Source organism: Nycticebus coucang, chromosome 3 (assembly GCF_027406575.1).
Source record: "Nycticebus coucang isolate mNycCou1 chromosome 3, mNycCou1.pri, whole genome shotgun sequence".
NCBI classification, from domain to species: Eukaryota; Metazoa; Chordata; class Mammalia; order Primates; family Lorisidae; genus Nycticebus; species Nycticebus coucang.
The window spans coordinates 18,785,455-18,797,461 of NC_069782.1; the positions used below are offsets into that span (position 1 = coordinate 18,785,455).

Below are 12,007 nucleotides of genomic sequence, written 5' to 3' on the forward strand. Positions count from 1 at the left end.
CTGTGAGTCGGGAGCAGTGTTTTCTGAAACTGAGGCCTACTGGGTTTCCTTGGCCTGCAGGAAAGAGTCCTTGTGGTTTAGACAGGGTAACAACTGGCATTTTTGCCAACGTGCCAGGAAATTCAGATGGCAGCGTGTTGGAAAGCCTGGATCTGGCAAGATGATGGTGGCCTCTTCAGAGATATTTTTAGTTTCATACTAAAATTGTGTCCTCAACCTTCAGAAGTGGTGTTAGGAAATTACTCCTCTGAGGATAGGGCCTGGGGTGGAAACCGTGGAGAAAAAAAAATTTCCTTCATATTGTCCACAAAGAAGGGCCAGAGGGTACCTACTTGGCGCTGGTGTGGCATGTCCCATTGCAATGGTCTGTTGTGATCTCTGAAAAAGAGAACCAGTTGCTGCATCAGCCCTGTTTTACTTGAGAATTTGTGTGTGTGTGCGCTAGGAAAAGATTTACTTCCTTGCAAATAACGGGTCTGTATCATTTGAGCTATGTGAAACTATGTGGCAGTAAAAGCAATCCTTTTTTATATGACCTGTCATGAAGCTTAGAGCCAAATCTGAAGGTCAAATTCCCTGACAGAGCATCTCCTGTTTGCCTGGCCTGGTATCAGGCGGTAAGCATGTACAGATGAGGAAAACTCAGCATCCTTGCTTGAATAGGACCGTGTGATCTTATCTGGGCATTTCTATTTCCCATGTTATCCTTTCTCGTTTAGTCTTCCTAATTTTATTCTCTTTAGTTTTCATCTGTTTTTTTAACAGAATGATATAAACAAGCAAAAACATCATTATAAATAGTATTAGAAGATTTTTACATGTGCGGAAATAGCCCCCCACTTGGCACACAGCAGGTACACGATATTGAGTTAGCGAACTAATTTCTAAATTTCCTGTACATGATGTAAGTTATTGCTTTTGGATACCTAGCTAGCAGATATTTCCTGACAGGGCAGGATCCAGAAAGAAATGATTAGGGTTGAAGAAAGAGTAACTTCAGGCAGGATGTTTAAGCTAAGAGCCTTTGCGATAGGAATCTTATGAGCTCTGGCCTAAAACAGACACCTGGCAGCGAAGTTGGCCTCGGGGAACATTTTCATACTTCAATGGGCTGGAGTGGATGCAGGGAAATTTTACGGCTTTGTGTTATTCTGTGACCCTAAAAATCCCTTTCTCTTCATTCTCCACTTATTGAAATTTCAACCCTTTTAAGGAAGTGTCTTCACTCTGCAAGCCTTTGATTTTAGCATCACCTGGAGCTCTGGGCAAAGACACCTTCTGACAACCTCATATCCCTGGAGCTGGTGGGTGCCTGTGATTTCCTCCTAAACTCCTACCCCAGAGGACAGGCAGGAAAGCTCTGATTCCTGCCTCCAGGTATAGTTTCTTAAATCTGGAATAAGAATGATTTTTCCTACATGCTCAGAATATATTGCTTCTTTGCTTAGAACCCTTTCAAGCAGCGGTTCTCAACCTGTGGGTCGAGACTTCTTTGGGGATTGAACGACCTTTCCACAGGGGTCGCCTAATATCAGATATTTACATTACGATTCATAACAATAGCAAAAATTACAGTTATGAAGTAGCAACGAAAATAATTTATGGTTGGGGGTCACCACAGCATGATGAACTGTATTAAAGGGTCGTGGTGTTAGGAAGGTTGAGAACCACTGCTTTAAAGGCTTCCTGTTGGCTTTATCAGGAAGTCCAGCTCCTTAGCTATTTCTGCCTGGCTCCTGCCTCCCACGCCACTGTAGCTTTTTTTTTTTTTTTTTGTAGAGACAGAGTCTCACTATACTGCCCTCGGGTAGAGTGCCGTGGCCTCACACAGCTCACAGCAACCTCTAACTCTTGGGCTTACGCGATTCTCCTGCCTCAGCCTCCCAAGCAGCTGGGACTACAGGCGCCCGCCACAACGCCCGGCTATTTTTTTGTTGCAGTTTGGCCGGGGCTGGGCCTGAACCCGCCACCCTCGGCATATGGGGCCGGCGCCCTACTCACTGAGCCACAGGCGTAGCTTTTTCTCATTCAACTCTCCTCTTTGCCTTTATTTTCCTGTCAGTCTGCAATCCTGTGGTTCCCCACACGTGTAGAGCTTCCCCACACTTCTGTGTTTGTTTTTTTTTTCAAAGACAAGAGTCTCACTCTGTCACCCTGGGTAGTGGGTAGAGTGCTATGGCTCACAGCAACCTTAATCTCAAGCAATCCTCCTGCCTCAGCCTCCCAGAGTGCTGGGTTTACAGGTGGGAGCCACTGCACCCGGCCTTATTCCACGTGCTTCTTTCTGTCTGAAATTTTGTTCTTGCTCGTCACTCTTACCTGAAGTACGTTGGGAGCCATCAGTAAATATCTGTGGGCGGGTTGGAGGAATGGGCCTTCTCAGCCCTCTGTGGATAGGCATATAAATTGAAGTAACCTCTGAAGGACAACGTGGCAGTCAGTAGGAAAACCTTCCCCCAGAGTGCCAACTCCTGACTCAGAAATCCCATCTCTAGGAATTTATCAAAGGATTTATAAGACAAATGTGAAAGCATGCCTACAAGATAGGCTCATCCTCGCACTGTTTATGATAAAATTGATTTAAAAAGGTGTGACACTGTCATAGAGCACAACATTATTGGAAATTAAAAATGAATGATATTTGTCTATTTTTATGCACATGGAGCGATTTCTGTTATATATTGTGAAGTGAGAAAAGTAGGTTACAAGACCGTATGTACAACATGGCCCCCTATATGTGTTATCATATGCCCAGAAAAAGATTGGAAGCTAATAAAAGCACCAGTAATAGTTTTTTCCTGTCTTGGGAGGACAGGAAAATTTTTTTTAATTTTACAAACTTTTTGCTGCAAGTAGGAATTATGTTTATTGTCAGAAGAAGTAAGAAACTGTCACTTCTGCTTTAGAAAGAGAAAGTGTAGCGGCCGAGAAGAGAGGCTAAGGTGACAAATTCTGAAGGGCTGATTCTTACCATCGTCACATTTTACTCCTCGCCAGCCAACATCACATTCGCAGGAGCCGTCACCCGAGGGTCCCTGGTTGCATTTCCCATAGACACAAGGACACGCTAAGTGGAAAAACACCTTCAAACCGTTAGGCTAGTCTAACTCACGTTCAATGACGCATGTGTCATTTGCTGGGTTCACATTGTTGCACTTCGTTCTCCAACCTGGTTCTGGGGAATCACTGTCTGTAGTGAGGGGCTCAACCCATGGGAAGGGCAGGGGTGTGGGAGATGGAATGAAGAGGTTAAAACAGGTAAACTGAGTCGTGCTGCAACAAAGAGATGGTTTTGGAGTGGGCAGCACTGTAGGCATGATACCCACAGAGCACAGAGTGGCCTCAGCCAAGACTATCTGTGGACCCAGGGTGACGTGACCTGTGCGACCAGGCTTGGTCCCTAGGAGTGGACTGCAAAAGGAAGCCCATTTGATATGGGGTTTGTATCAGCCTGGAGTGGCCCGGCTTTCTTCAGCAGTACAGAGACGTTGATTCCTTTGTTTCACTGTGAGGTCGTCAGCCTCTTTGAGAGCTGGATGAAAGCTCTGGATGCCTTCCCCACAAAAATGCATTTGGCTTTGCTGGACCCTGTGAGAGTCATCCTTGGGTCCTGGGATAGGAACTTGTGCACACATGCAAGCAGGTAATTCTTCCAAATAACACAAAACCCCCCACCCCTATAATTCTAATTATATACTATATGGTCCAGTTATCATGATTCAATTATATATTAATTTTTGTCTGGCTTAGACCAGCTGATGAGAAAACAGTGATAGTCAAGTTTATGTTTTTTAGTACAGGTAGAACAATGCTTTGCTTTCTCATCCTGGGTTAGAAAACCGTCTTCCCCAGTTTCAGCCCTCTCACAGGTGTCCCTGAGGGCACAGGTGTCGGCCTCTTACAGGTGTCCCTGAGGGCACATGTGTGGGCCTCTCACAGGTGTCCTGGTGGGCACAGGTGTCGGCCTCTCATAGGTGTCCCTGAGGGCACACGCGTGGGCCTCTCACAGGTGTCCCTGAGAGCACAGGTGTCGGCCTCTCACAGGTGTCCCTGAGGGCACACGTGTGGGCCTCTCACAGGTGTCCTGGTGGGCACAGGTGTCGGCCTCTCACAGGTGTCCCTGAGGGTACACGTGTCGGCCTCTCACAGGTGTCCTGGTGGGCACAGGTGTCGGCCTCTCACAGGTGTCCCTGAGGGCACAGGTGTCAGCCTCTCACAGGTGTCCCTGAGGGCACACGTGTCGGCCTCTCATAGGTGTCCCTGAGAGCACACGTGTCGGCCTCTCACAGGTGTCCCTGAGGGCACATGTGTGGACCTCTCACAGGTGTCCTGGTGGGCACAGGTGTCGGCCTCACAGGTGTCCCTGAGGGTACACGTGTGGGCCTCTCACAGGTGTCCTGGTGGGCACAGGTGTCGGCCTTTCACAGGTGTCCTGCCTGTGTCGGGGCTGGGGAATGCCATGACCTGGCTCCATCACTACTTTTGCAAAAACAACTTAAAGCACGTGCTTACTGACTGTGAATGGATAGAATAATCTTTGCAGAAGAACAGCACAATTTAAAGCTTTAGAGTCAAATCTCAGTTCTGCCACTCCCCAGTGTGACCTTGGGGGAGTCATTCAACCTCTTTGTCTTACCATCTTCATCTGTAAAATGGGAATAGCAGAACCCATGTACATAAGATCGGGAAATGCAGTCGGGCTGGAGTGTCAAAGAACAGGTTGAGGGTGGATTGGTAGGTGCAGTTTAGTGACTCTTAAAGTCTGGAACACCGCCCTATGCAAATGACACGGTGTTCTTATAATTCACAGCAGGCTCGGGAGACAGGCCAGTTAGGAAGCACCTGCCCATTACGGCAGCGCAGGAGCCCGACGGGGAGGGGAGAGGGGCGCACCTTGGTCGCAGTGGACGCCGTACTTGCCCTCCACGCAGGTCTCGCACGCCGTGCCACTGAAGCCCGCCCCGCACTCGCACGAGCCCGTGCCGTTAACTCCGTCCAAGCAGATGCCGTTACCCAGGCAGGCGTTCTGGGCTTTCCCCGGGCAGGGCTGGCACTGGGGACCGAAGAAGCCAGCACAGCATTCCCTCGTCTGAAACAGAAGAACAGGGCTGGACAGGCACTCTCTGTGTTGGGTCTTGTCCAGCCTCAGAGCTGACATCCTCTGTGTGTGTGTGTGTGTTGGGGGTCCTGTTTTCTAAATGACCAGGCAGATTTTATTTTCCCTGAATTAGTGACCACTTTCTCTCTTACTTACACACAAGCTCACAGAGCTGCCTGTTTTAAGAGCAGGGAGGGCTTCTTAGCCTCTTGGTCCCCTTTTTCTCATGATGTAATTGAATACTGTTGTTTACCCATCTTCTGAAGTACAGGGCTGCTCTGAGTTTTATTGCTACCTGGAGCACTTTGAATGACAATGATAATGAAGATAATGAGGAAGAAGTGGGTGTACTAGAGAGAATACACACAAAGTGTAACAAATGAGGGGTGGCTCCCGCCTCTAATTCTAGCACTCTGGGAGGCGGAGGTGGGTGGATTGCCTAAGCTCAGGAGTTCCAGATCAGCCTGAGCAAGAGTGAGACCCGATCTCTACAAAAATAGAAAAACTAGCTGGGTGTTGACAGGCACTTGTTGACAGCTACTTGGGAGGCTAAGGCAAGAGGATCACTCAAGCCCACAAGTTTAAGGTTGCTGTGAGCTATGAGGATGCCAGGGCACTCTACCTAGGGTGGCAGAGTGAAACTCTGTGTCCATTTAAAAAAAAAAAAAAAGGAAAGAAAAGTATAACAAATGATTGAATTTCCCAGTGTTGCTGCAGTAAAATTAGAAAGTTGATTAGATTGTCATACTCACAATGACAGTTTTCACACATTTTGGCTGGCACCCAATGAACACGGATCGTTTTCCCAGGAAATAAAGGGTATAGATACATTTCATCGTCTCATTGCCCTATAAAATAACAATGATTATGTCAGCTTGTAAGTTAAAAAAAACACTTGCCAATCTCTAAAGCAAGCAGGTGGGTGGTGCATTGCTCTGTGACTGGAATGTTCTGGAAAAGGAGCATGGTGGTTCTTGGCACTGCTTCATAAGAAAACACAGGAATACAGTGTTGGCTGCCAGAATGCCAGTGGCAAAATCCAACTAATTATACTGTAAAGTAGTACTCTGTAAAAAGAACGTTTCTCTAGAAGACTAATTCGGGTCCAAAAGAATCATAGAGTAAACGAGGTAAAAATGTTCTTCCAGCGCTGTATGGGAACAGTGTTGATTGATCTGAAACTTGGTTTGCATTTATTTGTTGATTTATATTCTGCATTGGTCCAAGAAAGGGGTAAGACTGCTTACAAAGGCCTATGATACACCAGATTAAGTGAAAACTCAAGTTAGAAAATCAGTATTAGTTGTTATAAATCATTACTATCATACTATGAAAGGGGCGTGAAGGTTTAATCTTTGTAATAGTTGTTATCAGGAGAGTGCTTTTACAATAAATAGCTACAAGAAACAGGGATTGGTAATTAATTCAAAGACGTGTCTACTCCTTCCATGTCTGCCATCTGTTTCTTTGAGAAAGTTAGTTGCAGCTTCAACTTATAAAAGGAAATCAGACAGGTGGATGTGTGTTTGGATATAGCGTCTGTCTTCTCTCATATGGTTTCTTGGTGCTGTCCTTAACTGGCTACTGGGATAGGAAACATGTAGAAAGTGAAAAATCCCTACTCTACCCTGTGTGTTGGTTGATATGAACCCATTTGCATTTATTTATTAACTAAATTTTGCCTTGGTCTCCTCAAAATGGATTTAAGACTTTGCAAAGATGCATATAGCAAGGTAAACTTTAATTCAAATTAAGTGAAGGAATGAGAGAAGTGAAAATTAGAAATGCTTGAGATTTATTTTCTAATCTGGACTCCCTACAACCTGGAAACTATTTCACCAAAGCAGACAAAATACTTACTAGTGGTCTAGTTCCAAGTGGGCAGACTGGTAGCTGGGGACACTTCCCACATTTTCCCTTGATAAAACACAGAGGTAAAGGGAACATTTGGAGGTTACTAATTTTAGTGCAAAACGAGGTAGCAAATTTTTTTTAGAGCTCAGATCTAAAGATTTTAGTATAAAGAATTAAAAATCAAGTAAAGTCGATGTAAGCACTCCAGTTTGTACAAATAACCAACACACTGAAAATGGCATAAATGTATTTATGATCTATGTACAAAATACTTAGGAAAAAAATAAATAAAAATCAAGCAAAGTCATCTGGTCAACTTCTTTGATGTTCTTTGAGACAAACACTTCAATTGCTTTGAGTCATGCCTAGTAGAGCATTACTTTTCTCCACAATACTCTTCTGAGTCTAATAACCCTTTAAATCATGGTGTTATCTCATTTAAATCCTAATTTCTTTAACAGCAACTCTCTTTTATTGAAAACCCACTATTTAGGGAATTAGGCCAGATTTAGAAGCTAATGAGGGGCCACACCCAGTGTCCAACGTGGGAGCACAGGGCCTGGCTGAGGGCTGAAAAGTGGAGACGCCCCATAGAGATAATAATGATGTTATTACGAAACAAAGAGCAAAAGTTAACAGTGACAGATACTCCTAAGGGCAGCCTGTTCCTAAAACAGGAGGAGGCTGGTGTGTCTAGCCCTGAACTTGGTGCCTCCTGGATAGTACGGTGTAGTTGTTCAGAGCTCCAGATTTGAATTCCTTTTCTGTCACTTGCTACTGTGTGAGTCTGGGTGTATCAACCTCCTGCAGCTCATTTCCCCCCCAAAATGGGGTTAGTAATGGCACCCACTTGTAGGAGGCTATGAGGATTACATGGGTTAATACACGCAAAGTGTTTATAGCAGTGCCTGGCACATCGTAATTACCAGTAAACATCAGCAGTTATTACTGCTTGTTGGAAGATCCTACACCACCCCATGGACTGGAGGGAAACTCTCCCTCATCGCAGCCTGTGTTACACTGAAATCATTCATTTCCGTGTTGTCTCTTCTGGTAGACCAGGGTTAGTTCCTACCTGCCATGGTGCACCATAGTCCCCTCCCTGTCCCCATACTGAACATGGTACATTTTTTCTTTGAGGAAGCCAATGGTTCCAGAATCCTGCTCAACACAGCCCCCGGGCAGCCTTTCACAGGCACTGAAAGTACAACCTATGAAGAGCCCATTGAGGGCAGGGGTCATGTCTTATTTTCCTTTGTGAAACCGCAGCCTGGAATAACCTTGGCATTTCAGAGATGCTCCCCTGGTGGTTTTTGGATGGAACTGAGATTCCCTAATGGAAAAGAATCTGCTTAAAAAATTGTAAAAAAGAAGCCAACATCCTTCAGTTGCAACATTGGTCTCTGGGTATAACTTACTCGCACAATAATAGTCTCATTACTATCACATCTATTCTTCTGAATTTCCAGAACTTTCCCCAAGCCATGGATCACTCCCTTGTCAGTGGCGACGTTGGTGTAGTTTACCGGTGCCTCATTTACGTAGAGCTGTGAAGAAGAGCATTAAATGTGACTTTTTACGATAGTGATTTTAAGGGATAGAGAAGATGAGGACTGGAGGCCATCAGTAGGACGCCAGCCTAGGAGATGTTCTAATATTCCCTTGGAAGGTAGTGCGTTACATTAGAAAGAGCTCTGGCCTGCGGGGGGAGTCTGAATTGCAGTCCTGCCTCTGGGGCCATCTAACGGTGTGATCTTGAGTTACCTGCTTTCCTCTCTGAACCTCAGTTTTTTCTTTTGTAAGGAGTAAAAGGAAGAGCTTGTGCTAAATAATCTCTAAGGTATTTCTCCATCTCACAAATTAATTGACGTATGGTTACGTAAAAAATAAACAAGCATGATTATTAGGTTAGTCCCCTGTGGCAAGATGACTCCCTGGACATGCCTGGCGGTGCTGTAGACTGGTGGTCCTTGGAGCACTAGTACCTGCTAGAACTGAGACGTGGGGAATGCAACTCATCCTTTCAGCACATTTCTGCTTCTTGGTTAATTTGCAAGCAACCCTCAGAAAGGCTAAATAACAGCGACAAAAGAATAAACATGAGATCCATCCTTGTCTTGTGTGTCCATAAGCATCCAAGAAAGGGGAACAAAGCCAGTATCTAAATGCTGCCAAGTGAAATTCACCTTTGAGTTCGTAATTTGTTTGCTTTCGAGTTTGTTAGGGAAGTATACTTTAATGACTAATAAAAAAATAAATGAAAGCATTAATTCATTAATATAATGAAAATGCCTGGAAACAAATGGTTTTTGGAAAATTGGGGTGAAGTATGTGTGTTTGTGAGTGTGTGTTTATGTATAGGTGTAACAGGGCTGAGATTGGAAGACTCTTTATTGTATTAAGCCAATATAAATTTACTATGCGACGAGAGTTTAAAATTCTTATATTAACAGCCTAACACTCTCCATCATAGCAATAGTAAAATGACCCTACTGACTTCTAGAATTTGAACTTCCATTGAATGTTAAAGTCCCTTAAGATTTACTTGTAGTCAAATGCATTTCTGTTTGGATGTTGGGATAAATCATAGCTTAGCTCCACAGAGGAGTCTCAAGGTCTGTGTACATGTGGAAAATTAGTAAGAAACCTTACTTAGTCTCAAATGGTGATTATATGCAGTCCCACATATTTCTAGGATTCCAAGATGCTGAGCTGTTTTTTTTTTTTTTTTTTATTGTTGGGGATTCATTGAGAGTACAATAAGCTAGGTTACACTGATGGCAATTGTTAGGTAAAGTCCCTCTTGCAATCATGATTTGTGCCCATAAAATGTGACACACACCAAGGCACTTGCCCCCATAAAGTGTGACACACACACACACCACTCCCTCTGTCCCTCTTTCTGCTTTCCCCCCCGATGCTGAGCTGTTTTTAAATACCAAAATAGAAGATCATTTGATGTAATGCTGTTGATTTGGCATTAAAGAAGGCTGACTTATTTCCATTGTGAGACAGACAGAGAATTAGGGGTGACATTACCATTTTGACCTAAACACGTCTACTCAATAAGAAAGCGTTTTTCTGTGCTACCTTTGTTGTAAGAGAAGTAAATTCATCTCCATACAAGCAAAGGCTCTACTTAGATGTGAATAACTCAAAGAATTTCTGAACAAATGGAAAGTGAACATTACAGTATTGAAATTGATTCAACTGGGCGGCGCCTGTGGCTCAGTGAGTAGGGTGCCGGCCCCATATACCGAGGGTGTCAGGTTTGAACCCGGCCCCAGAGAAACTGCAATAGTTATGAAACTAGCCAGGAGTTGTGGCAGGCACCTGTAGTCCCAGCTACTTGGGAGGCTGAGGCAAGAGAATCGCCTAAGCCCAACAGCTGGAGGTTGCTGTGAGCTGTGATGCCACAGCACTCTATGAAGGCCAACAAAGTGAGACTCTGTCTCTAAAAAAAAAAAAAAAGAAAAGAAAAGCAATAAAAGAAATTGATTCAACTAACTGCATTGGAATATTTATCTCTGTGAGATGAAGTAAAAGATGACAGATGAAAACAAAAATAAAAGTAAGAACTCTCTGTCAATAACATAGTTGCCGTTCCTGAAAAGAATAAGAAAATATTTAAATATTTAAAAGGGTGTCTCAAAGTTATTACACAACACATAAATAGAACTATTTGTAGGAGTGAGAGAAAACTATCTGGAGTCAGATTATTCTCAAGTAATGAAGAGTCAGAAAGACTTTTTCCCCCTATGAGATCAAAAAAAAATTGAGGGTGATGCTTGTGGCTCAAAGGAGTAGGGGGCTGACCCCATATGCCGGGGGTGGCAGGTTCAAACTCAGCCCCAGCTAAAACTGCAAAAAAAAAAAAAGAAAAAAAATTGAAGAAACTATTTTTAAGATTACATTTTTTTTGAAAAGGATCAACTATTATTGTTGCTCAACAGTTCTGTGATTAAACTTTTATTTCAACTTTTATTCTTTATTATTATTATATAATATATGTTATAGAATATATATTATATAACATATATTATATAATATATATTCTATAACATATTCTTCTATATTCTTCATATATTATATAATATATGTTATAGAATATATATTATAGAATATTTAATATATAATATTAAATTATATATAATTTATATATATAAATAAATATTATATATATAATAAATATATATATATAAATATATATAAATAAATATTATATATATATATAATATTAATATTATATAATATTAAACTTTTATTATACTTTTATTTCAACTAGTCTCTTAAATCATAATTTGCTTTCATTAATTTTTCTTGTGGGAATTTACGTTAGGATTAAATTGTGGGTTTCTTATTGAATTTTCTTTTCTTTTTTTGTAGAGACAGAGTCTCACTTTTATGGCCCTCGGTAGAGTGCCGTGGTCTCACCCAGCTCACAGCAACCTCCAACTCCTGGGCTTAAGCGATTCTCTTGCCTCAGCCTCCCGAGTAGCTGCGACTACAGGCACCCACCACAATGCCTGGCTATTTTTGGTTGCAGTTTGGCCGGGGCCGGGTTTGAACCCGCCACCCTCGGCATATGGGGCCGGCGCCCTACTGACTGAGCCACAGGCGCCGCCCTTGAATTTTCATAGATCGATCTTTTTACCTGATATTTGAAATATGAGGATAGAATTTTATATTTGAAATATATTAAATATTTAGTCTCACTAATTCTCTTTTATGAATTGTAAACATTTAACAATATTTAGGTATTTGGAGATCAGAAAGCCCCAGGACTGTAATATCAATGATTATGCAATGATAATAATTTTAGCTGGGCATGGTGACTCACACCTGTAATCTTAGCACTCTGGGAGACGGAGGCGGGTGGATTGCTTGACCTCATGAGTTTGAGACCAGCCTCAGCAAAAGTGAGACCCTATCTCTACTAAAAATAAAAAACTTAGGGAAGAGAATCACTTGAGCCCAAGAGTTGGAGGTTGCTATGAGCTATGACGCCACAGCTCTCTACCCTGGGCAAGAGCTGGAGACTCTGTCTCAAAAAAA

General features: G+C 42.9%; 1 protein-coding gene across 3 annotated transcripts in view; it reads right to left on the reverse strand.

The window, feature by feature from the left end:
• The window catches only part of STAB2 (stabilin 2), a 142,393-nt gene that overhangs the window by 47,231 nt on the left and 83,155 nt on the right, over positions 1-12,007 (reverse strand). For all 3 annotated transcript variants that reach the window (XM_053585633.1, XM_053585632.1, XM_053585631.1), the window contains exons 35-40: positions 8,371-8,499; positions 6,959-7,015; positions 5,851-5,946; positions 4,894-5,089; positions 2,972-3,067; positions 333-378 (exon numbers count right to left, since the gene is read on the reverse strand). In XM_053585633.1, coding sequence (XP_053441608.1) covers positions 333-378; positions 2,972-3,067; positions 4,894-5,089; positions 5,851-5,946; positions 6,959-7,015; positions 8,371-8,499 — 620 coding nt within the window. The remainder of the gene's footprint in view (positions 1-332; positions 379-2,971; positions 3,068-4,893; positions 5,090-5,850; positions 5,947-6,958; positions 7,016-8,370; positions 8,500-12,007) is intronic.